The sequence below is a fragment of the Mytilus trossulus genome, chromosome 10 (assembly GCF_036588685.1).
Source record: "Mytilus trossulus isolate FHL-02 chromosome 10, PNRI_Mtr1.1.1.hap1, whole genome shotgun sequence".
Lineage (NCBI taxonomy): Eukaryota > Metazoa > Mollusca > Bivalvia > Mytilida > Mytilidae > Mytilus > Mytilus trossulus.
The window spans coordinates 23421163-23448877 of record NC_086382.1 but is presented as its reverse complement, the minus strand read 5'-3'; the positions used below and the strand labels follow the sequence as shown (position 1 = coordinate 23448877).

The window sequence follows — 27715 nt, the reverse complement described above, 5'->3', positions numbered from 1 at the left end:
ATATATAATGTCTAAAAATAGCAACAATCAACATTCAACCAATTTAAGCGTAGATCAGTTTGTGAAAATAAACTGATACAGTTGCTGAATTAAAATCATATTAATGTCTAAGAATATAACTTAAACACGCTAAATAATACATTTGTACATTAGAAAGTTCTATTAGATTTAAACTAGAAATACGCAATATTTCGCTAAACAAATAAGCTTCATCAGGCGTGTGCATTTCTCAAGGTGATATCGGATGCATGACAAAAACACATATTTTTGTAGCTTAATCTATGCAAGATTTGAGGAAAAGTGTTTAAAAAAGACGTTTTAACAAACGGACACATCCCGCGGAGAATAATTTAGTTGTTGATCTGACGTCAACAGAATAACCAACTCCGAAGAAAAATTATTAAGTAGAGGTCTTAACGTCGGTCCTACACCAGCAAACATTTACAACCTACAATGGGAGACAGATGTGGATCAATTTGCAAGACGTCTTCGCCTAAAAGAACATTTTAATAGGCAACACAAAAAAACTAACAGGAGGCCGGAATGAATGATTTGGAATATGAGAGTGATACAGAGGACAAGTGCATCCCAAGATTTAAAAAGAAAAGCGAATGGAATCCACCAAGGAGTAAGAACGACAATTTAGAATCCTTTATATCATCTATTAAAACTGAAGTAAAATCATCAGTCAGTGGCAAACGTATACCGAATCTCTCTGAACAAGAAAGCCAAGCCACGAATTATTTAAAAAGCCGTGATGATATTGTTATTAAACAAGCAGACAAAGGTAGTGCAGTTGTGGTGATCAACAATACCGACTACATTGAAGAAGGGAATCGTCAGCTTTCAAATACAAAATTTTACAAACATTTAGAAAGTGATCCTACAAAAGAAACATAAGTAAACAAATTTATGAGGTACTTTTAGATATGAACAGCAAAAAAAACATAGATGACGACACGTACGACTATCTACGCCCTGATGAAAGCTGCATAGCCGGTCGATTTTACTTGCTCCCAAAACTTCTTAAAGAAGGGATTCTGGGAAGACCGATAGTATCTGCAAATGGCAATCCAACCAAAAAAATATCTGAATTCGTGGATTACCATCTTAGACCACATGTTAGAACAATGCCATCGTACATTCAAGATACAACAGATTATTTGGTGAAAATAGATTCATTAAATCCCTTACCAAACAACACAATTTTGGTATCGATGGATGTGTCTTCTTTATACACAAATATTCCCAAAAATGAAGGAATAGTCGCTTGTGAACAAGTATGGGACAATCATAAGGATAAACATCCCCCAACAGACTGTCTGGTTTAGTTGCTGAGACTAGTGCTAGAAAACAACAATTTTGTATTCAACGACCAGCACTGCTTGCAGGTTGACGGTACCAGTATGGGAACCAAAATGGCACCTTCTTTTGCCAACATTTTGATGGGGAGTCTCGAAGAACGCACCCTTTCGAATGTATCATACAAACCCTTGTCTTAGCTCCGTTTTATTGATGACATCGACATCAAATGGAACGAAACTGCAAAACGTCTGCAAGAATTTCTCGTTTTCTGTAACAACTTTCATCCATCGATAATTTTCACATCTGAAGTTTCAAATGAGAAAATTGCGTTTCTCGACACCACCATAACTTTAGAAAACGGAGTCATGACAACCGACCTTCACACCAAAAAAACTGATAAACACCAATTTCTCTCTCCGAAGAGTTGTCACCCGAAACACTGCTCCCGGAGCATTGCGTACAGCCAAGCCATCAGGTTAAAACGGATTTGTTCATCGGAATCAAAATTAAACCATCGTTTGGGGCAACTCAGACAGCAACTAAAATCAAGAGGTTATAAGAACAAAAATATTTCAGAAGCTTTCGGTAAAGCAAAAGAAAAAGACCGAACAAACCTATTGAATACAAAGAAAAGACGGCCCAGACAATTAAAATCCCGTTTGTTGTTAGCTTTCACCCTGACCTGACAAATCTTTCACAAACACTGGCGTCTTATTGAAAATGGTTCTTCTTTAAAAGAGAAAGATTTTTCCATCACCTCCCGTTACGGCTTACCGCAGACCCAAAAACCTCAAAGATATTCTAGAAACATCCAAAGTATCTAAACAAGAGATATCAACAATCGGAGGTTATAAACCATACGGAAGGGGCAATTGAAAGTGTTTCAAAGTCGCCAACATCGAAACCCAATTCGTCAGCACAGTCACAAAGAAAAAATACAACATATTTATAACATCAAATTGCAAAATGCAAAATTGCATTCATGTTCTAACGTATGGAACTTGCAAATTACAATATGTTGGTGATACAGAAACACCATTTAACATCCGACTAAATAACCATAGGTCATTTTAAGCAAAAGAAAGAAACTGCTCAATTACAAGACACCTTTTAAGAGCAGGACATGATTTTGAAAACGTCATATTTCAAATCATTGAGAAAAATCAAAATTAAGATACACAAGGAAGACAAAAGAGAGAGAGATTTTGGATGCACCAGTTACGAACTCTTGAAATCATACAAATTAATTAATAGAAATTCATACAATTAATCGAACATCTATAAATGTGTTAAACTTTTGATCCAACTTTATGTAGTTGTAGCTACAAACATATTTTATGCAACATCAATAAATATGTTACACTTTTTCTCAAATCTTGTATAGATTAAGCTACAAAAATATTTTTTTGTCATGCATCCGATTTCACCTTGAGAGATGCACACGCCTGATGAAGCTGATTTGTTTAGCGAAATATTGCGTATTTCTATTCAAAATCTAATAGAACTTTTTAATGTATTAACAAGCGTGTTTAAGTTATATTCTAAAGCCTCGGTCACACCTTACCAGATAGCTCGAACGGACGCCTAATGGATAACTGTTTTTAAATCCGTTCATGTTCGTTCTTATCCGTTAGACGTCCGTCCATATCCGTTCAATGTCCGTTTTGCGTACGTTTTATCCATCGACGTCCGTTCTGTCCGGTGGAACACTTTGAGCATGTTCAAAACTTCTAACGAACGTCCAACGGATGAAATGTCCGTTAAACGTCCGGTAGGCGTTCGTTTTGTACAGTTTCGTTTCCGTTTCGTATCCGTTACGTGTCCGTTAGACATCCGTTGGAGGTCTGGCAGATAAATTCACCAACGGACTTTTAACGGACGTCTAACGGATAAAACGGATGTTGAACGAATGTGAAACGGACTTCTACACGACGTATAACGGATAAAACGGATGATGAACGGATATGTAACGGATAAATGCCAATTGAAAATTTCGCATCAACGATTGCGAATAATTAGACATTTTTAGGTTCATGAATTATTCTTGTTCATAATCAAGCAGCTCTTATTCACGCCAGACACCGCCCTTTTGCGACATTTTGAATAACAAACCAAAACCAGTTACACAGAAATATTTTGAATATTTATGTGATTTACATGTATTATTATTGTCGCCTTTAATTTTTCCGTATATCTTGTTCATCCGTTTTATCCGGTACGCTTCCGTTAGGTGTCCGTTTTATGCGGTACTCGTCCGTTGGATGTTCGTTCTACATCCGTTCTGTCCGGTACGTTCCCGTTTCTCGTACGTTGCAAATCCGATGTGTCCGTTATGCATTCGTTATGCGTCCGTTTTACATCAACGGACTCGGAACGGATATCAATTTTGTCAACGAACAACTTTTATTTTCATCCGTTAGTCGTCCGTTCGTGCTATCCGGTAAGGTGTGACCGAGGCTTTAGACATTTATATATGAGACAATATCTGAAAAAGTCCTATTTTTGGCAATGGAAAAAAACCAACAAAAAATGTCTTTTGAACTGGTAATTTAATGGCTCAAAACAAAGAACAAAAATAACAGATGCAAGAATTGTTGTCTGTAATTCCCCAAAAAAATAATATAAATGGTAACTATGGCAAAATAAAAAATGATACCAAAAATCCAAGTTCTTTCCTGGTACCGAAGTAAATTAATTTTAAAATGTTTTTAATGTGATTAAAAAAATAATTACTTAATATACTATTTGCTGTTTACTACTACTTCTCATAATAATCTATCAAATACCAATAAATTTATCAAGTATTACAATGCACAAGTCTTAGAAATTTGTATTTAAGTTAGCTGCACTGCCTAAGTTCTGAAAACCATACTTTAAATTGATGTTTTATTCATCAAGAAACTTTATTTGATAGAAAGAAAAAAAAACTACAGTTAGTTTCCGGTAGAAATAATAAAAATGTTTGTAATAGATAAGTGTCAAGAAATTAAGTAAAATATAGTCAGTTACATCAAATAATCTTCATTAACATGATAAACGTAGGCTACAGGAAAGAACTTAATTTCAAAACAATTCCTTTGTTTGTATAGTTAAAACAAAAAAAACATCATTACACATTGATCAAATTGAACACAACAAACAGTCATTGCGAAACAAATATGTAATTTTTGAAATTCCATCGTGTACTGGTTTGTCCCATCAATCAGTCTTGGAGGAGGTATGTTCATAACTACTGCATTCAAAGGATACCAACACAGGTCTTTTTTCCTCGGCCAAAAGTACAAACTGCTGTTTTCGTTAACTCTTTTCATACTTTGAACATAGCTTTTTTCTAACAACTCATTTATTTTAAGGATTTTCCAGGATAATCATCATCTTCATACTTCACTCGAACAAATTGGCCAACTGTTAAGTCTTTCATAGCAACACCACTTTCATGATCAATATCACCATCTTTTCCCTGATTTGATGACTTTTTGTCTGCTGTTTTGGTTTGGCTTCTCTTAAAGATGGTATCATTATTGATATGGATATTCTCGCTATCCTTTGTATAATGCCCCTGTTCTATGTTCGTTTCAGTTTTTATCTGGTTTCCATCAGAACTGGTATCAATATCCATTTGACTTTGTTCTATAATTGTATCGGTCTCGATAGTCATTTCATCAAGATTTGTTTCAGCTTGATTGTTTTTTGTCCTTTCTACTTCTACATAACTGGATTCATTCTCGGTCCAATAAGTGTTCTGTAAATCAAACAGCATGTCCACGATGTCATCGCTTTTGGCTAGATTAGTGTCGTAATTATCACACTCAATCACCACTGCTTCATGTTCACTAGAGTCCTTGTTAACCGGTAGAATTGGCAAAAAGTGATCAGGGACCCAATGCGTTTCTACCATATCTGACCGTGTGCTAATCCACATGATAAAGATTGAACTTGTTGCTACATAGGTAAGGATCTTGGTTGGACAAGTCTATGTAAGTCTTCACGTACATTTCGATTTCCTTTTTTTGGATAGCAGGAAAATATATTCATTTTCAGAACACTAGCCAGTCCATAAATCTGCCACATTCCAATGTATTTTTTGGGTGTTGCAATGCTCATTATCTCTTGTTGATAGATTCTTGTTATCATTTAATCATCAAGATGGATTCCGGGAATGAAAGCTTCAGAATACATGGCAAAGGACTTTCTCAGATCTTTAGATTTGCCCGATGAGAATAGAACTTCAAATTGTTTTCTATCCATATACTAGTCTTCATTCAAGACTAGTTCAGTCTATAATTATTCGTAATCTCATTTCGATAGCTTGACTGTCATCACCACAAAAGAAGACACTCCCACAGCCTTTCAGACAGTCTCCATCTGCTCTTACAGCAGTTGGAAATATGGCTCTTGTTGAAGGAATGGCGTCTGGACTTTAACTCTATGGCAGCTTGATCAACAGTCGACTTACATTCGAGTATAGAACGTTCTTTTCCTTGTACTGTTGCAAGGCAAAATTTAGGTCCCTATCCAATATACCCTAATTTTCCAGTGGCAGTCCAAATTTCACCGACCATCATCTCAGATGTCCACTATTGTGACATGACCTACCTATTGTATTTATTGTGAACTTGTTCTCGTCCTGAATATGCATGAAATATTTGCCACTGGACGTTAAGCAACCAACAATCAATCAATCTTTTCCTTGTATATCTTTAATCTTGATTGCCATGCACTGATCTCTGAACTCGTTAAAGGTTTTACACTGTCGTAGTTTTTCTAAGATTTTAAAATAATGGTCATGCCTGCCTTCCTTTGTATGTGGTATACTTAATACTGTAAAGATTTTCATGTCATCTTCTATTTCTTCAATAGGATATCCTGCAACTTTGTCTGTGTCATTTTCTAGCTTGCCTGTACAACTACCTGTAACATTTGCCATTTTCTAGTTCTTCTTCAAGTATAGTATCATCAAACTGTACATGCTTTGTTTTTGATATATCTAGATCTACATTTCTGACTGTTGGTTTCACAATAAATGTTCTTTCTTTGAATTCATAACCTTTACACAATGGTCCCTCATTTAAGCCACAGTTGCAGCTAACATCTCAAAATAAGACAGAAGACGAAGTTATAGTTTTGATTTGATGTATTTGCATGGTATTTGGCATTGCTTTTAGCTTCTGAAAGCATTTATCATACTTGTCCGCCAATTGTTGGACTTCTTTAGGATCATTTATATAAATAGTGACATTTGTCCCTGTTTTGTCTAACGCTTCTTTAAATTTTGCTGCACATAATATATCCTCACCGCATCTTACTATTGTGTCTGCTGTTCTTTTCAGGCTGCCCCCTACAGCATCAGGGGTTCCCTTACCGTGATCAGATTCATGGAAATTCCAGCATGCACCTTCAAACCCTAATTCATAGAGCTCTGACGAAAGTAAATAAAAGTTTTTTTCTCTGCTTGTATTGAGTCACGGGTACATCGCTGAAAAAGTGAATGTTTGTGATATAAGGGTGTTTTTCCTTTATGTCATTTAGAAGCGGTCGAAGGTATGTCCAAACCCCTGTAGGTCCCTGCAGGTCCGTGTTGAAGATAGTGCAAAATGTCGATCCACCTGGTAGATTTTTTGTGAAGTAAACACCAGTGTGTAATGTTATTTGGGGCTGAGAAGCTCAAAAATGTACACTTTGTATTTCCTCATGAAGTTTGCCTAAATAGTTTTCTGCATAGTCAATATGAATCAAACACTAATTATCATTCAGGTCTTGTTTAAGTTGTTTATAATACTGAAACTTGTGTTGATTATTGAAGAAGTGCTTTGTTAGTTTAGGTTTTAAATAATTTTCAAGGTCATTTACAGCTGTCATTATATTTCCTTTCCTCAGCTCTTTCTTCACAAGTGTGAGCTCTTTCTCCTCTCCTGTTCTAGACTCTTTAACACTTATCCATTGGTTCCATGAAATCTCTTTGGTTTCTATTATAGCTTCGTCAACTAATTTCTGATGACATCAGTGCTTGCAGATGCCGTACATGCAATCTTTGTTCATATTATTGCAAACAATCAATTTGCAAAGCTCTGACAAGTTGTTTGTGTCTAAAATATTGGTGTTTTTTAAGCACTCTGCCAAATATCTGCTATTCTCACACAGTTTGCAAAGACATGTTTGTCGATCTTTTTCTGTTGGTGCAACAATCCAAAAGGGTCTCAGGTGATAGAACTGATTTGGTAAAGATCATTCTCCGCAATTGACTTGTGGTGAAGATTTTTCATAGAATCACACAACAACCTCTTTTTTTTTTGTTTTATCCCATTACGAGTAACAGTTGACTTCTTTCCGGATGTCAATCTTGAAACATCATCTCTGAGCAAGAACCTCACTACATATTTGCGTATACGAGTGGTAGGTAGATATTTGTTATTATTACTCTTCTTTCTAAAATGACAACCTAATATAATAAAAGCTCTGGTTCTTAACTTGTACTTGCAAGTAACTGTCCACTAGCAAGTGAAATCAAGTATTTTTGTCCTTCCTTCCTGTCTTTTTTCATTTGAGCTAATATTGTGTAATGAAACAAAAGTGTCCGACTTATTGTTCTTTTTAGATGTCCTCATAACTTGTCTTGTCTCTTTTCTTGGTGTGTCTTCTTCTCCTGGTATTGTGGTGGTTTTAATTTGTTCTCTACGGAGCTTTTTTCTTAAATATTTCATCTTTTTCTGCAGAATTTTTATTGTAAATGTCTTTCTCGCTAAATCTCTGTAGCATTTAGAAACTCTTGATTTTTTCAACAATCTATTACTGGTTGTCTCGTTCTGTTTTTGAGTGTTCTCTTCATTGATTGTTCTTGCAGATGATCTAGTCGGTCGTGGTACATCAGGTTCTGTTGGCCGAGCAGGAAAACTAGGAGGAGTGACTAAATTTTCTAACTGTTTTTTTTTTTTTTTCGAATCTTTCTTTTGTAGTCTCCATCTTCTCCTCGTGATCCTTTTTTCTCTGACTGACATCTGTGCAGCATTTTTTTCTTTTTCCAGTTGCAAGGTCACTTGTATATCTAGCTTTTTTCTTTTTCTAAATACTGTTTTCTCCTTTCAGGGTCTATGTCTCTTCGTTGACGATAACCTCTGTTTTTCTGCAGCACTCAATGCCATCAATGTTCCTGTGAATATAAAAACACCATACTAATACATTCCTTTATGTTTTCATATTTAGTTCTAAAAACTCTATTAGTTTCTTTGCTGTTACCAAATGATCAAAATAGTTTTTCCTGCCTAAAAAGTATGCTGTGACAACAATTATTTAATAAATTCTTTTTATATGATCACACAGTTTAAAAAAGTAATATAGCTGTTTGCCTGATAAAAGGTTCGCTTTGTATTAAATCAGTCAAATTCTCTTTTTAATCCCTTCTGTTACTGTAACGAATCTTTCCTGTTTCCAAGAAATTAAGTTTTCATATATATGTTTCTAAATGTTTAAAACTTTGCTCTAATCTTAAAGAAAATGTATTTTTCATATTGGTACGGAAGGTTATTCAAGCGGATTTGCGTCTAAATGTAATTTGATTTAAATTGGAAATACAATAAATATTTTCAATCATGTTACCTATCATGATTCTATAATGGCTTTACTGTTTTAATTACAATTTAATTTTTGCAATTTCTTAAAAAATTTAGAAGACTCACCTTAAGAGGAGGACAATTTTCTTTCAAAAGTTTTCTTTGCTTGATGAAAATTCTGCCTGTAATGAAAAATTTAGAAATAGATTATTTTCTGTTACCATGGTCCATATGATAATTGCACAAATTCTCTGCTGTTACTTTCGAATTCTCTCCTGTTACCAAAAATTAAAACTACGTCTTTTAAAAAACCCCAGGATATTTTGATAACGATTATTTGATATGATGATGGTAACTCTTATGAAATGAACTGTTTGGCAGAAAGTAGGTTAACTTTTCTGTTTTAACAAAAAAAATCACTTAAACATCCTTCCTGAAACTGATCCAATTCTTTACTGTTACCAAATAAATAAGTTTTCATAAATCTTTATGACAATTGAGAAATAAAAACAACACACACTATTCTTTTATAAACTGTGTTTGTCAAATTGTGTAGTGGATATATTACTTTATTGCTTTATCATGAATAAAAAGTGATTTAAATCATGAATATAATTGCCAAATTCAACCATGTTACCAATGATGGCTATGCTGTTACTTTTTATCAGGTAACATGACGTAACGTAACAGAAAGGAATTACGCGATAGTTTTGTCCTTTTTATGACATTAAATGTAAGTGAATTTACTGTGACATATCACTTTTAATAAGATGATATAAAAACACACTTAATGTTGTGGTGCACACTTAAAAATATTCTCAGAAAGTGCAAGAAAAGGCTATAACAGGATAGAACACCAATAAGTATTTTTCTATAAATTCTTACCTTGGATGGGCTTGGATTTTCAAACCTGGCCGCCTTTCCAACTATTTCTTTGTACTAATGCATTCAGGAAATGATGCTCTTCACAATGCATTATGGGAAAATAACTCTTGGTCTTGTAAACGTTTTCAAAGGTAAAAAAAAAACCAGTGGTAACAGGAGGGAAATTACCCCTGGGGACAATTTTTTTTTCTCTCAAATTTGCAAAATTTTATCTCATGCTATAGTTATAATATAAAAAGACAACTTAGGGGCAAGTTTATTATATAATATATCAAAAATGTGAGAATCGGAGGCCTGTTTAATTAATTTGGATATTATTTTAATGATTTAGTTTTAAAAAAAAACAACACAGGGGACAATATGATTTTAGGGGGAAAAGGGGGGGGGGGGTTGAACATTTAAATTAAAAAAATATTTTATTGGAAGAAATGTAAGAATGAGTGTTTAATTGGCAGGAGTTGGTGCATTATATAATTTAGTTTACACTGAAACTTAAAATTTAAAAAAAAGATGGTTGATTAAAAAAATAATTGCTGGTGAAAGACAGGACATCGAAATTAGACTTTTTCAGATATTGTCTCATATATATATAGAATAACCATACATTGTCTCGAATTATCAATGTTATTTGTACAAGGCTTAGAAATAGGTAGAAAACGAGGCTGTGTGTATAATGTAATACCGAATACCAAAAACACTAACCGGTTAACCGGGCATTTTTTTCAATTCTGATAGATTTGATATAAATTTGTATTAAAATCATTAACTAGTAATGTTTTATTTAAAAAAAATGTCGTCGTTGAAATCAATTTGACAGATCAATTGTCCAGTCCATTGATTGTTATCAGCTCGGGGCAAGATCTTAAGGAAACATAATTAGTATACATGTTTTTTACAGTTACAATGTACTTTAAATAAAAAATGCGATTAAATTTTACGATTTTCTTCATTATTTCATTATTGATCTAATATTGTGTAGACCTACATCTAAATGTGCAACCTCCGTCGTGCTAGGCTTATTCATACTTTGAACGAAATGCTAACTAAAAATTTGTGAAATGCAAACCAATGTGAATGTACTCGATGTAAACGTGATAGTAAAAGTAACATGCTTAATCATTTCAAATTGAAACACTCCACATAAATTTCAGAGACATCAAGAGAAAAGGAAAGAATAATCGGTTTCAGACATATTCAATTCTAAGAGATCAAGAAGTCTTTTTTTTCAATCTGAAGTTGGTACAAACGCCATAATTGATACGGTGTATTTGATTATTAAAAGTCAAACTTCGCAAGGAATCCTCACAGACAAGCCTTATGAAGTCAAATGACAAACTTCAATTCAAAAAGCGTAAATTTATGACTTGGATGGAAGGTTGTCACATTGACAATGATACCACAGCTTATATCTATGTGTAGGGTACTAAAGACAAGGCTTTCAAACACCAACTTAAATTACCGGTTAACCGGTTAATCGGTCGAACGATTATTCGAGTAATATAACCGGTTAGGCAAAAGTGTACGATTTGACAACACTTCTATTAACGATTAAAGACAAGCGACTAACGAAAGTTGTGTTCATCATGGATTACGAACTTTGCACAAACAATTGGTGTATTGACATTAAAGATATTTTAACTCACATTATTACGAAAGTAGATCAATTGGGGATTTAAAATCTTTTTTGAACTAATTGTTCGAACTCATTAATGTGGTATATGGATAGAGTCCTTGATAAATAAGCCAAAGCTACGATCCTAAATAAACTTTAAAACAAACTGTGAACAAAACATTATGTTAATCTAAATCTTACAAATACCGAATGATCTGTGCTATCCCAGTTGAGGTGCAGGATATTACCGATCCGAATTGAGACTGGTAGATATATATGGGAACCAGTAGAGGATATAAATTTAATTTGTTGATTTTGTAGTTCATAGAATGCTGAACGTGAACTTCATTTTCATGATTTTCGTATAAACTGTACATTTTATATAATGATATCAGACAAACTGTTTTAGCAAGATATAAGTGTTGCCGGACTATATGAAGCCAGATAACCAGTGAAAATTAACATTTTTAATGTTGAACTATCCACGGAAAATAGCTAAGTACTTAGCAGCGTCATGTTTTCATAGAAAACAAATAGTTTACTTAAGGTAACATTCTCAAACTTTTTCAAATACTTCAGAAAAACCAATACTGAATTTTTACAAATTCTCATTCTTAGATTATGATTATCTTTTTCTCGAATTTTAATTGACAATTAACACGTGATATTGAAACATTAATATTAAATCGAAAGTAAAGGCGACTTATTGATCCAATGGGCCGGGTGTCTTATGTAAGTCGGATTATATTTTGTACACATGTATACACTTACATTGATTTACACATGGCACTATAATAAACAGTTAACTTACTTTTACTATAACATTGTTGAATATATCAATGCATTTTTTTTTTTATATTTAACAGGATTAAAACTACCAAACCATATTATGGAATTTGGATTGGACTTACCGATCATGCATCTGAAAACAACTGGCGTTGGAATGATGGAACAAAACTAAATTCTGCAAATGCACATTGGTGGACTGAAAATAGTAAGCTTTTGGTATTACTAAAATGCAAATAAAATTTTTTAAATTCCACTTAAGCACATACCCTCACCAATTCGTGAAGATGGCTACATGCTTAGGAGAGATCATTCAATATGCGTCTTAACAGTCACAAACACTGAATGTACTATATCCGATATTCTAGTGCAACAGGCCGACAATTTAAATTAATTAAAGAGTTCAATTGTCTGTTGCAATTGTTTCCTGCGTATGTCAGATACGTATAATACGTATATAAAGTAACAAAAAATATTTTTTTTGACCATGTTGACGCGAATTTTCAACAAAACAAAAACAAAAAACAAGTTAATGGAAAAGTTTACATTCAAACCTAAATGAGGTTTAGAGAATTTGCTTCCCTTGAGCTACATTTTTTTTTAATTATGATACTTTAAATATTCCAAGAAACTTTATTTAATTGGAAATTTATCACATATATTTGTCTTTATGCTTTGATATCGAAAAGTGAGACTACTTCTCAATTTATTTTATTACACGTGAATACATAACAATTATACTACTTCAATCAAATCGTTGCTCATGATTTGGCATGCAGCCGTCAACAATTGCAAGTAATACAATAGGCACATAGACGACCATTTCTGCTATTACATGTAGGCCAAGCGAAAGAAGTTCCCAATGAGCTTGGGATACAAGTATATAAATAAGATGCAACACATGTGATTAGATACCATTCAGAAATCTGATGTAGGATATTGATACATCGTAAATTATTAAGCAATCTTCAGAGTATACAAACTTGATGAATTATATATTTAATGAAGATTGAGAACATCTGCATTAACAAGCGTACACATTTATCTCAATGCTTTTCTATTTCGTACATTATTTGGCCTTTTAAACTTTTTTGACGAGTTTTAGAATTATATTTTGTGAACGAAACGCGAGTCCGGCGTACAACATTTTAATATTAGTATTCATGATGAGTTTATTTACCTTAACATAAATGTTTATGTGTTTAAAAAGACATTGAAACAAATATAACATTGATCTTGTAAAGAAATCAATACAATTACTGTGACTTTAGTATACATGTAGGTGTTGCTGTTTACCATTGCCTATTGTTCAACCAGATTGTAAAATTGACAATACAATGGGACATTTAATTGACCAGTTGGTATTATAGTTGATAAATACATGATATGGTTTCGTGTTGACTTGATATAGTTTCGTAATCACTTAATATGGTTTTGTCATTACTCGATGTGGTTTCACCATGGTTTAATGTGAATGTGTCATTAGGCAATGTGGTTTTAACATTACTTGATGTGTATGTGATTTAACGTAATGTAGTTGCTTCATTACATGATATTGTTTTGTATTTCGTAATGATGATTTGCCAATTCTTTATATGGCTTTAACATTACGTAATGATGTTTAAAAATCTGACGATTTTATACTACATGATGTGTTTGTTTCAGTATTTGATGTGGTCCTGTCATTCTTTGATGTGTTTATCCCATTACTTGATGAGGTAAAACCACGTGACCATTTCGGAAAAAAAATATGTTCTATTTTTAGATCGAGTTCCATATGTCGTTTGTGTAATGCGCTTTGGAACAAGTTCAAGTTGTTGATCAGAGTTATTTGGTATAAAAAAGGGGAACGACAGACAAACTTATAATACATTCGTAAAAGTTTCAAAAAAACCATGATTTATCTTGATCTTGAAGAATAAATCCTTTACAAGTTTTAGAATAATTCATGGAGTTTTACAAATTTATCATGTCAAAATAGTTTAATTCGGTAATATTTAATTTTTTAATATGTATGATCGTTTGAACATTTATTGAATATTAAAGTTTTGTTTTACCCGTTTTTGTTATTAATGCATTCTCTGATAAACCACGCACTAATTGTCCCAATAAAACTATATTATATTCATAATTTAATATTGTTTATTTCGAACATCACATTCAAAATTATTATCCCCGCTTTATGATTTTTTTGGGGAATAATTTACTTTTTTTTTTTTTTAATTTATCACTATATTTGACTTTATCCACTGTATTCACATGTCATTTCATTTCCATGATATTTATTCCATTTAAAAAGAGAAATCATCTTCATAACAAATTCTGAATTTTATAATAATTATTTTCAAAATCACTTTTAAAGCCACAGAAGCATGTTGGATGAACTTATTTCTTCTACTTGTACTCCGGTTTTTTTTTTTTTTTTTGATTTTCAGATTGACTAAATCCTAACTTATAAAAATTGAATTCCCTTGAGTGAACACAGTATAATAATAGTTTCTTCCCTATCAATGTTATAATAGAATAACCCAAGGTAAAGACAATTCTGGAAAAAAAAGCATGCTGTAAGGTTTTATTAGGTGAATAAAAAACAGATCAGGTAGCATCAAGGTAGACTTAACTCTTGACAAAAACCAACTGGTCAATTTAGATGTCCCAATTGTGTTGTCAATTCTACAATTTTGTTGAACAATAGATAAAGGTAAACATCAATACATATACTCAAGTCACAGCAATCATAAGGATTGTCGCGTCCATGGAAGATATTGAACCATATTATATTGCATGATAAAGTTGCAGTTAAACGGGCGTCATCAAAATTTGATTAACCTTTGTAAAAAAATCTGTGTCTTCAGATGAAATCGGATATATTCCACTTGTCTATGTTGTAGCCATAATCTGAGCTGATTAGTGACATCAGTGAATTAGACTTATCACCGGATTTTCCCTTAGAATGAGCAACATGGCAAAAACACTAGTAGAGTAATAACTGCTTATCCTCATTGACCACCTTACTGCACTTCCGGAATTTTTATGGTGTTGCTCAATATCTTGTCGTATGTGTATTGTTTTGTATACTTTTGTTCGTATGTTAGTTTCTTGTTTACGTATCATTGTCATTCTTTCTTTGATGTATTGTTTGTTTTTCAATGCCCCTTGATATCTTACCCCTTTGTTTCGTATACATTTAATCCAAAACATTAACCACAACTTCACAAATTGAAGATTTGCATATCACTAAAGGGTATAAAGTTTCGTGTAGCTATCAGATATTCAACCGATATGCGCCGTAATAATGCTTAAATTCTAAACTAAATCTTATTCTCAAGTGCGATGAATTAAACAAAACACGTTTTTTATTGTATCACATATAAACTGGTTTTATTTTTTTACTTCCAGTAAATGCTGTTCATTTAAAACAAACACGAAACCCACAAAATGCACTTACACAGTGATGTTATGACATGTAAAATTTATTGATAAAATTACCTTCATAGTGATAAATGTCAATTCGAAAATTGCAATGATTTGCGTTTTCTTAATTTGATTGTGTTTTTCCTTGATCCTCTGAATGTTTTAAAGGGAGAGTCCTTATTCAAGTAGTTGTAGTAAAAAAATTGTTTGGTAGATCACTTAGACAAAACATATCCGTCGCTTTGGCATATTATTTTTTTTTTAATGTAGACCATATTTCGAGTCAAACATCGAGATAAAGGTGTTTAAATATTAAAGGTCACAACGGTCTGCTATGTTGCAGTGAAAATTCAAATTCAGACAAGGGTATTTGTTACCTGGACGCAAGTTTAAAGACGTCGACGTTTTACATCACGTGTCCGACGAACAAGGTTTTGATTTGGCTAGGAGTATTCTTTCCTCAAAACAAAAGTAAAAAAGCAAACACCTGTTAGCAGCAGTTGTTTGTGTCACTGTTTTAAAATGTTTATAGATGTCTTTTCCGAAATAAAAAGCTCATATTATATAGCTAAGCATGTTGCAAACAATATTCTCTATTTGACTTAATACATATTGAAACGTTGTAAACAATAAAAAAAAACAAAGCTTTAGTAACCATGTAACTTCAAATTTCCAAAATATTCTATAAAAACACCAATTAAAAAAATAATGGTATGTTGAAAAACCCATGACATATGTTTACGACCCAGACATTTTTTACTGCAACGAACTGTAAGATTAATTTCCTACAACCGTCAAATTCAAGGGAATATTTTTTTCGACCCTTTTAACGTATGCAACCGGATGTGACGTTCTATGATTTGGTGGTATTACACCGAAAGAAGACTTTTTTGTTGAATAAACTGAAAATGATTTTTTCTATGTAATACTGGTTATCTCAAGCATAACTGTCAAGTTTGTCATTACCAGTTCAATAGTTTGAGAAAAATCTAGTATAATTTTAAGCTGGGGTCACACATTCACGATTTTTACTGCCGTCCTTGACAGGACCATTCCCGATTAAAATTTATTAAAAGTCTGATCAAGATCCTATGAATCGTGGATGGAAATTCAAACTTTAATTAAAATTTGTAAAAAAAAGTTTAATCACGACAACAATCAGATATTGTTCAGGAAGCGTCGATATTCAACCGTTTCCAAGCGAATTTATCCCGATAATCCCGTTCTAAATCCGCTTCTAATCCGATTTGTATCTTTCGCCAGGTAAAATTCGACCGAGTCTGTCACGAGTGCGTCCCGATTCTACCGATTCTAATGCAATCCGACAGAGATCAGATAGTGACAAGACAGTGAACCGACGCTGACGGAAGTTATCCGTCCGAAAACTGTCGACATAACGGGATGATCAGGTTCTGTCGGAACGTATTCCTATCACGGTCCGCTCTATCGCATTGCAAACGGCTTTGTCTGGTCTCAGTCGTATTGTATTCTGTAATTGTCGGGACTCTGACGTGGGTATCATTGACGAATTTAGAATTAATAACGGGACTGTTTCGGAACGGTTTCGGCAAAAACGGTTCGCAATCGACAAGATCTGGATGCAATCTGGACTCAATTGGCAGAAAAACTTCTCCAGATCATTCCCGGTCCACAGGACACCGTCCCGAATACACAGAACATTGTTAGGAATTCGATCCGATACAGCAAAATCTGTCACGACATAGGCACGATTGTAATCAGACTAGACAAAATCGGCTGAGTATCCCCGAATGTTACGGGACGCACCTAACTGTCGGGGTGCTTTGCCGAAATATTCGGACCCTTTCCGACCAGTAGGAATCTGTTACGAACTAAAACGACTGCGTTCAGACAATAATAGGACATTCCAGATAATTGAGGATACTAATCCGACTTTTTCACTTTTCGTGTCGTATCGCTGTCTGATATCAATCGGGAGCAATAATCGGCAATGTGTGAACCCCGCATTAGATAACATCTACAGCGATTCGAGCAAAGGGACTAGGGGCTATAAGGCCCATTTTTGGCCCCACCCCCAAATTTAATTTAATTTGTTATGTTGTAAGCCTATACCTTCTGAAAATAATTGAATTTTGGGTCTAGCTCGTTTATTAAGTTGCCTAGCAACCAATATAATGGCAAAGTTAAACTCATCAAATATGATTATTATTCAGCTTTAATATATCTATATTTGAAATTAAACCTGTTTAGTATGTAGTGAACTTTACACTTGTAAACTATTCCAATATTACATAATTAAATGCACATTTTTGCCAAATTCACGATTGTTTTCCCTAGCAACACATCTGTGCCCATGGCAACCGCAATTTGTTTTCTATTTTACAAGATTTAATTTTAAATATGTTGCAACAGAAAGGCAATTTAAGAGGCAAATTATAAATAGTAACAAACTCCAAAGTAAATGTTAAGGGGAAAAGCAATATTGGAACATCAACAATCAAAACAAAACACCGGGTATTGCTGATTTATACAGATTGTGCATCTAGTGCTGGGTGGGGTCTCACTTATCAGCGACAAGAAGAATGATATAAAGACAAGAACACATATTTAGCGCTAAGAAATTAATATTAAAAATCTAAAATAACTAGATACAGACACATGCATTAAAGGGTGTTTTTAAATGTCGGTGTATTTCCATTAGATTAGTTATGTTTCAGGTAGGGGTTGGAGTTGGAGGGGAGACTTCTATTTACAAGGTGATAGGACGTGCCTCTGAAATAATTCACCTTTTTAAGCTTAAAATAAGTGAAAAGTTAAAAAAAACTATCAGATATATATGATGAGGACAATAAAGTTCCCTCCCATAACTTCTTTGATTGTCAACTTATTTGGTGTTCCCGCTGTGTCTTTATCAACCGATTTTTCTCTTTTGACACTTAAGTATTCCTCTTTTTCATAAAACCACATAAAACCAAATCAATAAGGGAAAAAAGATAACTTTTTTTCCTACGCAATATATGAAAAGGTATATATTTTTAAAATGTAAAACAGGGTGAGGTAACAAAACAATGGCACCCCTATCAATTAAGTATTGCAGTACACCCCATCCACCCCTCTAGACATATGTAGAGGATCGTTTGGGTTGACTATTCGAAATGCATCTTATTTTTATTATCTATTTCAGACGTCCAGATTTATAACCATATCATACTTATAGCATTACAAAACTGGTACATGCTACCGTATTAATCCGTATTCTTAAAATTTTTCTATATTCATTATATATATTATTTGTTTTATTTTAGTTCTTGTCACTGTGACTAGTTTATCTTTCGCCATCACTTATCTTAGTGTCGTATGACTTGGTCTTTGATTATTATGACAATATTCATTATATATACGTCAAAATAGTTGAAAACAAGAATGTGTCTTTAGTACATGGATGCCCAAATAGTAAGACTATCAAAGGCCAGAGAATCCTGAATTGGGACAGGCGCAAAATTCGGCGTGCTCAAACATGAACATTATTTTGAGATCTCAAACCCCCTCTCATTTTACCTCTAGCCAAAGTAGAAAAAAATCAAACACACAACAATACGCACAGTAAAACTTAGTTCAAAAGAAGTCTGAGTCTGATGTCAGATTGAACTACGTTTACCGAAAACTTACACCTTGATCGGATGAACAGACAAACATACACACGGACAAATGGACGCACAGACCAGAAAACATAATGCCCACAAATGGGGCGTAACATCAAAACCGGGTCACATTTTTAAAATTAGGCTTTAATTTTACACATGATTATAAAACTATTCAAAACATAACCTTTAAAAAGGTAACAGACATGTAGGATGCTTACAGACGTCAGGCACTTGTTTTTATGCATGGGTAGGTCAACTATCCATATACATATATACATGTATATACGGATATATGGATAGTCTACCTTATGCCGTTTCTGTTCTCCTATTGGAATATAGGTAGTTTCATTTTCAAAATAAATTTCGTGTTTCTCGCCAAATTTGTAAATTTAAGCAAAATAATCTTTTAAATTCGGACCCCCCCCCCCCCTTTTTCCTAACATAAATCATGGATCCGAACCTAATGCATGTACCAGAGAGAGAAGATTGACCCATTCAAACACTAGATTTTGGATTGATATTTAGCAGAAACATAAGAAATGTACAGATTTTGTTATATTGAAGGTCTATCTAAAATTTCATAACTAAAAAAAATATGTCCTCAAAGTTGTTTTTGACTCCCTTACACATGTAGTTCATTGCTTTCAGATTTTTTAAAGAAATTTAACTACATTTACCTACAGAAATAATATTAGGAATACACGTAACATTCATAAACAAAAAAATGAAGTTTCTATAGGCATAAGAATGTATAAACTAAACTTTGTCAGATGAATAGGTCCAATTTGGATGGCAAATTTCAGCTTTTTATTGCTCCGCTTGGCTATGAAAAATATAAAATAAACTATCGCACCAACCTTGCACCAAAAAGATTTGTTATCCGAAGTTTGATATGTATGAACTTGTAAAAGTGTTAAAATTTCTAATTGGTGCAAGCATGGTGCGGTGATAAAAATTTAGAAAAAGCATCCAAAATTCTGTATTTTTGCTTATTTTCCCAATTATGACGCCATTTTCTACTACCAATGTGACGTCATTGAACCTTTTTTTGCTAGATAAAAACATTTTTTTTAAATCATTGACTCATATTCTAATAATTTATGGAGAAAAGTCTGCTCTGTTATTATCTTGTTAATCTGGGGCCATTTTAGGCCATTATAGCCACAACTCCTTTCTTCGAAAACTTCAAATCAAGCCGCATTATGATATAATATAGTGTGAACTAATAAATTATCAAATATTTTTCTCATCCGCCTACAAACAGTTGAATGATACAAAAGATGACTTTATGATGATAAATACCACTAACGGACCTCTTTGTCTTCATTATAAGGTCTCTTTTTGTCCATTTAGACTTCTCATTTCCTCAAAATTTCAACTTTGTATGCCAATAAATAAAAATATTGGGGTAACTTTCACTCAATTATGATAGAAATGTATTAAAAACATAAGTAATTGAAGTATTCAAGCTGAATGAACTATCCATATAAAAGTTTACTGACTCCAAGGAGGTTTCAAAAAGTCCTTACATTGTACTTAAAACTTTAACTTACGCCGCGTTCCAGAGATGAACATAAAAAGCTTCCCTTTTAGTGGATAATTTGTTGTTACTGCTTCAAAGATTATTTTATTTACTTATAACTATACATTTATTAAAGAATTACTTAGGAAAAAGTTTTCTTTTATAGAAGAATATAAGAAATAAGGAGAAAAGGTCAGAAAAAGCTCACCAAAAACACTGAGTATGGCTTGCTCTGTCTACTAGTATTCATGGTAGAGTCCTATTTCAAGGCAATTTCTCATAAAATGTGTTTTTAAGACACAATCCACTCAGAATATTTCATTTTCTGTAATATTTCACTTAAATAGCATGAAATTTTAACAAATAACAGTACTCACAAGATCAAAGGTGAATGTACAGCTTCCCATATTAATTGTAATACCACCATTGATTTTCCATTTTATTCTTTGTTAAATTTGCACTTTAAAAACAAATGTGTAGAATTTATCTTTGTTTCAAATAAAGAAATACTTTGCATGAGTATAGTTTTATCCTGTCCAGTACTAAAGACAAAATTTCACATGACATGTCATTGCATATAAGAAAATAACTATCACTGAAAATTAACAAATCAAATTTTCACATCTGTTTTATCTGTGTACAAGCTTTAGTAACCATGTAACTTCAAGTTTCTAAAGTATTCTATAGAAACACCAAATAAAAAAAAAAAATGATGCGTTGAAACACCCAAAATATATGTTTATGACCAAGAATTTGATTTACTGCAATGAAATTTAGGATTAATTTCCTATTACTGTCAAGTTCAAGAGAACATTTTTTCGACCCTTTTTCGTATGCAATGTGATATGACGTACTATGATTTGGTGGTATTACACCTTTATAGCTTATTATACAGTATGCTGAAGGCCGTAGAGTGACCTATAATTACTTACATCCTCGTTATGTGAACTCTGTCTGGTGGATAGTTGTCTCAGTTGCAATCATATCACATCTCCTTTTTTATATTGAATCAACGGATCGGAACTAAGAACAAATAACAACAAACATATGTTTCCAAAGAACACCAAGTTCACTCTATCATGTTTCCTTGTTCATAGAACCGCGAAACCCGAATCTGAACTCTTATCTGGTAAATACATAAATACCACTTAACAAGGGGACCAAGTTCCATGTCGATCTGACCACAAATTACCTTACACCACAATTTTAATTTGATACAGATAGACGGATGGACCAATGGATGTTGGGACGGACATACAGACCGGAAAATATACTGTTACTCTACTATCGGTTTCTGACAGCTAGTTTAAAGACGAATTCCTACTAATTATATTAATACACAATCAGTACATATCAGCATCGAGAAAAGCATGAATGTGTACAATTCCAAAATATGCTTTTGTTTACAGAAGGTTGTTGCTTACATGGAATTTATGGAACCAAGGGTTCCTAACGATAAAAATGAAGACATTCCTTCAAAACAATGTGGTTTGTCATTATGGAATATCTGTGTTAAAGATGACCACGGGTGAGATCCACTTATTGTAACCACAGCACCATTGTTTTTTTTTTCTCCATTGCGACTTTACACGGAAATAGAGTTGGAATGATAAATAACGAAGCATATACGCTAACCAATGTTTTTTGGTGGTTTGGTATTTATCAATCTTTAGTTTATTGTTTGTTTATCTTGTGAACTGTTGTTTCTATCATCGTCTTTCTTATTTTAAGCCAATGTTTTTTCTTCGACTTATGTTTTTGAACGCCCATTGGTATCTGTTCATCTTTCTTAAAAGTCATTTTTAAGTCTTTAAACTCTTTGGCTTAATACAGAGATGGAAAGGTAACATCTTTTTGAGAATTTATAGTATAACCAACTACGAAACGTCCTTGTTTTAGGATTATGTACCCTTGTGTTGATTCAATGCTAAACATGTGTGAATTTTATGGAAAATCCACAGCATGTCCCCTTGTACTCTCATATATGGCAATTCGGTGACTGATAGGTAGAGGATTATTGCATGCAGTGCTAGCATTTATTTCCTTAAAACTAGTTTATTAATTTAGATATTGGTTAAAACAAATATAAATATATACCAAATCAAGTACACCTTTGAAGCTGCGCTCGACTTTAGTGACTCAGTACGATGGTTTTTTTTTGGGGAATTTAAAGGTTGTTTAGAACTTTTTGTAAACAATAATCGCTAGCAAATCATAGAAAATCAAGTGAGTAATCTATGTTTAAAATTGTATAACAAAAATCTCTGTATTAAAGGCTATGGATTTTCTATAACAAATGTTGATTTATATACCACAAAGTCACCCTTTTCTATTAAATGCATTGAAACAGTAAATAATAATGCTTTGCACGAAGTTTCCCCTTGGTATATGTACAAAATGGCCTATCTGTATTATTTATTATATTTGTTGTTTTGATACTATTGCAGTTTGAAAAGTTCATACTTAACTGGCTACAGAAGGGGTCATAAATCTTAATAGGAGAACCAAACTTTCTCAATTCTTTGTTGTGAAAATTGAAATATTTAAGAAATACTATATTACATTTATCTCCGAATTTAAATCTATTCATTGAATATTCCAAAACGTTTCATATTTGATAATAGGGTTACAAATCCAAAGGTCATTATCAAGCGTTGTTTTTGGAATTTTGGATTTTTATGACTGAAAGTAAACATGTCATATTAACCCATGTTCCTGTTAAGGCTACCAAACTCCGCTCGTTGAAAATCAAAACTGATTTTGATATCTTGTACAGCTAATATCATCAACATAAATTAATCGAGCAATATATTCATATCAAACCTAGGTTATGGCGTCACAATATACTTATAATCTGGAAACGATATTGTTCATGTCGTTTGATTTGGAAAGTTAACGACAACATTAGGAAGACTTTTCCGGTGAGTGGTAGGGCATTTATGAAATCATGTCTCCTAAACAGTTGCACTTATAGTAACTTTTACTGTAATTTTTTTTTTAATAAAAAAAATGTTTTTTTTTGTAGATGAACCAAATGGTTTCCGTTATGAGAATTGTGGTACAGGATATATAAAGGCGGAAAAAGTTAGATGGCTTGATAGCAAGTGTAGATCGCTAGATTGGGCAGTTTGTCAATTGAAAGGTATTTTCGATTTACAAATACAAGAATTTTTTTTGTAGAAATGAAGTGGTGCGTACAATGTTATGGCAATATGAATATAAACTAGCGTACGGTTGCCAAAGAACCAAAAATATAATTTAACCAAAAGGAGAGAAGGTGGGTTTGTCGACAGGGTTAGCGACTCCTTCAAGGTATGCATCGAAATGTTTCGATCGGGAATTTGAATGACAAATCAGACAAGTACTCTTGTATCTAAAGATCTAAGACTGCGAAAATATATCGTCAAAACAAACATTCGAAATTTGTAGTTAAGTCCGAGATTATCTCATTATATTCAACCGCCCATTGCAAATGTTTAATACGACCTGACGGCCATTAGCGGGAAGTATGAAATATATTTAACGTATGATGCTAGTTTTGATGTCTATCTTACAGTACAAATTAAGTAGGACACATAATCCTTCTAATACAAATTGGAATTCCAAATATCTACCACTAGAAATTGGAATTCTGATTTTCAACTAAGTAAAATCCAGTACAAGTCATAATTCCAATATCTACTGGTGGAAATTGGAATATCTAGATTTGTACTAGGAGGACTGAATTGTACAAGATGTTTACTGAAAAAAAAAAAATAATGTTAAAGAATTATTTTGATTTTTTTTGTAATGAAATAAACTAATATTATCGAACTTGTCTGATTTTAACCGTACAGAGGTAGGGCCAATTTCTTGTGAATTGATCTAGCAGCAAAGACTTTTTCTAAACATTCTTCAATCTTTTCTTGAGCTTACAGTATCACATAGGGTACTTGGACGTTTTAACAACACTTTAGTACTTGCACATGCACTTCAGAACTTTTGATTTAATTATAGATACCCAAATATGGTTAAACACTTCAATGTTGGCAATTAGTTTTAGCAATTATCACGACATATCACTACAAAAGTCCAAAAGTCTGAAAATACCAACTTTTGTCTTAATTTGCATGAACTAGACATTCTCCATAAGTATGACTTGTGTCTTAATTTTTCTTGACAAATTCTGATTTATATTAAATTTGTATGAAATTTACTGGACAAATTCTCGACATTCTGAATATGGTCTTAAAATTTCTTTACAAATTCTCGATATTTGAACACTGTCTTCAAATTTCTCGAAAGATTCTCGACATTCTTATTCAATGTTAATACTGTCAAGACATATGTCAAGAAAAATCAAGAACTTTATTAGTCAAATTCATACTTTGTTAAGAATTTCTAAAAATATTTCAAACAAAGAAAGAATGTCGAAAACAAATTCATGCAAATTCAGACAAAAATTGGTATTTTCAGACTTTTTGACTTTTGTAGTGTATTTAACCAAAATTTTATTTGAAGGATTTTAGATAAAAATATATGCATTAATCTTAATGATATCCTTTGATACGAAATAAAACATGTTTATTTTTCAATTATATCTCAAGTTTGATATTCAGAAGACAATTTTGTTAATTACACAAAATCTGTTTCCATTAACTCTGTTCATGTTGTAAAGTCGAAATTGTGTGGTCATCAAAATATCATAAACAAAATAATAAAAAATCTTATTAAAATGAAAGAATTTTACGAAATGTACCTTAGTTTGTTTGCAATGAAGTATTGAAAGCGTCATTTTCATTTATTTTGTTTTTTCTACTAATCAAGTGCATCAGTTAAAAAAAACAATAACCCCAAAAATCTAGTAGAATCCAGAATTTTAGTCTAGCTATTGTTTATATTAATAACCCGGACCCTACTGAAATTTAGTAAAAACCAGAATCCTCTTAGTACAAATTAAGATATCCCAATTTCTAATAGTAGATATAGGAATTCTGATTTATTCTGGATTTGAATAAGTATAAATTGGAATTCCGATTTCTAACAATAGATATTCATAGTGTTGAGTGTAACATTCGCGCTTATTTGAAGTGTCGACACATACTTTCTATGTTTGCCTATGAGTAATAGTGTGCTTTATACGAATACGCGTGAAATTCCAGGTTTTTAGTCTACAATTATGTGTTTTTTTTCTTCAAAACTTAAGAAAACAATAGTGCAAACTGTTTCACTGCATACACACAACATAAGGAACTATTATTCATATTGCGTGGTAAAAGCGGGATACCCAATTAAAACTCTTACCTAAGACCGTCATCAAATGATGTTTTTACAAAAATTAACGAATGCAAGGTTTAATGCAAGATCAAATAGCGGAGTGGTCTTACATTCTTTTGTAAGAGTGATTTTATGAGGTATTATCAATTTTGGCAGAAATAAAAAAGTCTAGTCGTATTCAAAAATATATGCAACATCAAATACTTAAATCATGATTTCTTTTTGTTACAGTTGGAAGATACAAATAATCTTGTTCGACATCAGTTGTTACTCCCCATTTTTTTGTACTTCTGGATTATGTGAATGTGAAACAAATTATTTCTACAATGCAGATCATAATACATGCAACACATGTAGGTGTTTATTATCATAGGGGAAATAATGAAGTAGAATCAAATTAATTATTTCGCTAACAAAGCGAATCTAGCAAACATTCTTTAAACAAGGAATTATTTGGATCTGGAATAATCTTGATTTTTTTTTAAATTGATAAGAAATGTATGATGATAACTTATCCAACTAAATATGGTTTGCCATGTGCACATGGCTACGGTGGGTTAGCTAGTTCGAACTGAAAATCCAGTGAAAGAAAAATTTACCGTAGTCATGGACGCATTGAAAACCCTATTTAGTTGGGTTATATTTCATCATACTTTTCTCATCAATTTTCCTGAATTTAAAGATAATCCAGATTCAAATGATTCATTGTTGTAGTTCCTTTCAGATTTCGTTTTTTTCTGTTAAAAAAAAGGGGTATATTTTTATCAACAAGCCATTCAATTAAAAAAAAACTGTGTGTTGTTATTCATATGTCATATTTGACATTTTTGTTCTAGAATGCATGTAATATTTTAGTCTTGTTGGTATTACCATTTTATACAGGAATACACATGATAAATAGTTTAACTTAGATATAAACATCACAAAGCAAGATAGTGTTGATTGTGTATCTGATTATCGCACATATATATATATATATTTAACTCAAAAAGATACAAACAAAAGCATATTCAGGTTTTCTATAGTTTATTCAAATGCAAAATTTAAAATCCTAGAGCAAAAAGAAAATACTTTCGTATATTGAAATATATCATTACTGTTATCAGCAAAGTTATATCTTTTTAACATCAAACATATTTGTTGATAGATTGATAATACTTATTGATTTTGATCTAAAAAGTATAAACATGCCAATATCGTTTCTTCTCCTTGTAGATGCAGACTTTTGTCATTAACACTTATATTGAATTAATATGGCTTTATATTAAAATGTATTAGTAAATTTAGTTTATAGTGTATAATAATACTACTCTAGGATTGGGGTTATACTGTATTAACATTTTTCGTCTGTTTGTTCTTATAGGCAAACATATAATTTTGTCACACTCTTTTGTAAACTTAATGAGCTTTCTATCTGGTCTGTAGAGTATAGAACTTGAAACATATCATTACTGTTATCTGGCAAATTTTGATCTTTTTTATATCGGAAAAATATATAATTAAAAAAATGTCCATTATCATTCCTGCTTCTTTGTAGAAACAGGATATTTGTCAATAAACATGTTTTGATTTATTCAAGCTTTATATATTAATTTCATTTATTATTATGCTAATAGATATAAGAAGATGTGGCATGAGTGCCAATAAGACAACTCTCCATTCAAGACACAATGTGTAAAATTAAACCATTATAAGTTTAATTTAGTGATGTATAATACAACTGTTGGAGGGGTATATTGAATCCTTATATTTTGTTGATTTTGGA

At 32.4% G+C, this 27715-nt stretch overlaps 1 protein-coding gene across 3 annotated transcripts in view; it reads left to right on the top strand.

Moving 5' to 3' along the window:
- The window catches only part of LOC134687076 (uncharacterized), a 124197-nt gene that overhangs the window by 37510 nt on the left and 58972 nt on the right, over positions 1 to 27715 (top strand). For all 3 annotated transcript variants that reach the window (XM_063547050.1, XM_063547049.1, XM_063547048.1), the window contains exons 4-5: positions 12216 to 12343; positions 23720 to 23836. In XM_063547050.1, coding sequence (XP_063403120.1) covers positions 12216 to 12343; positions 23720 to 23836 — 245 coding nt within the window. The remainder of the gene's footprint in view (positions 1 to 12215; positions 12344 to 23719; positions 23837 to 27715) is intronic.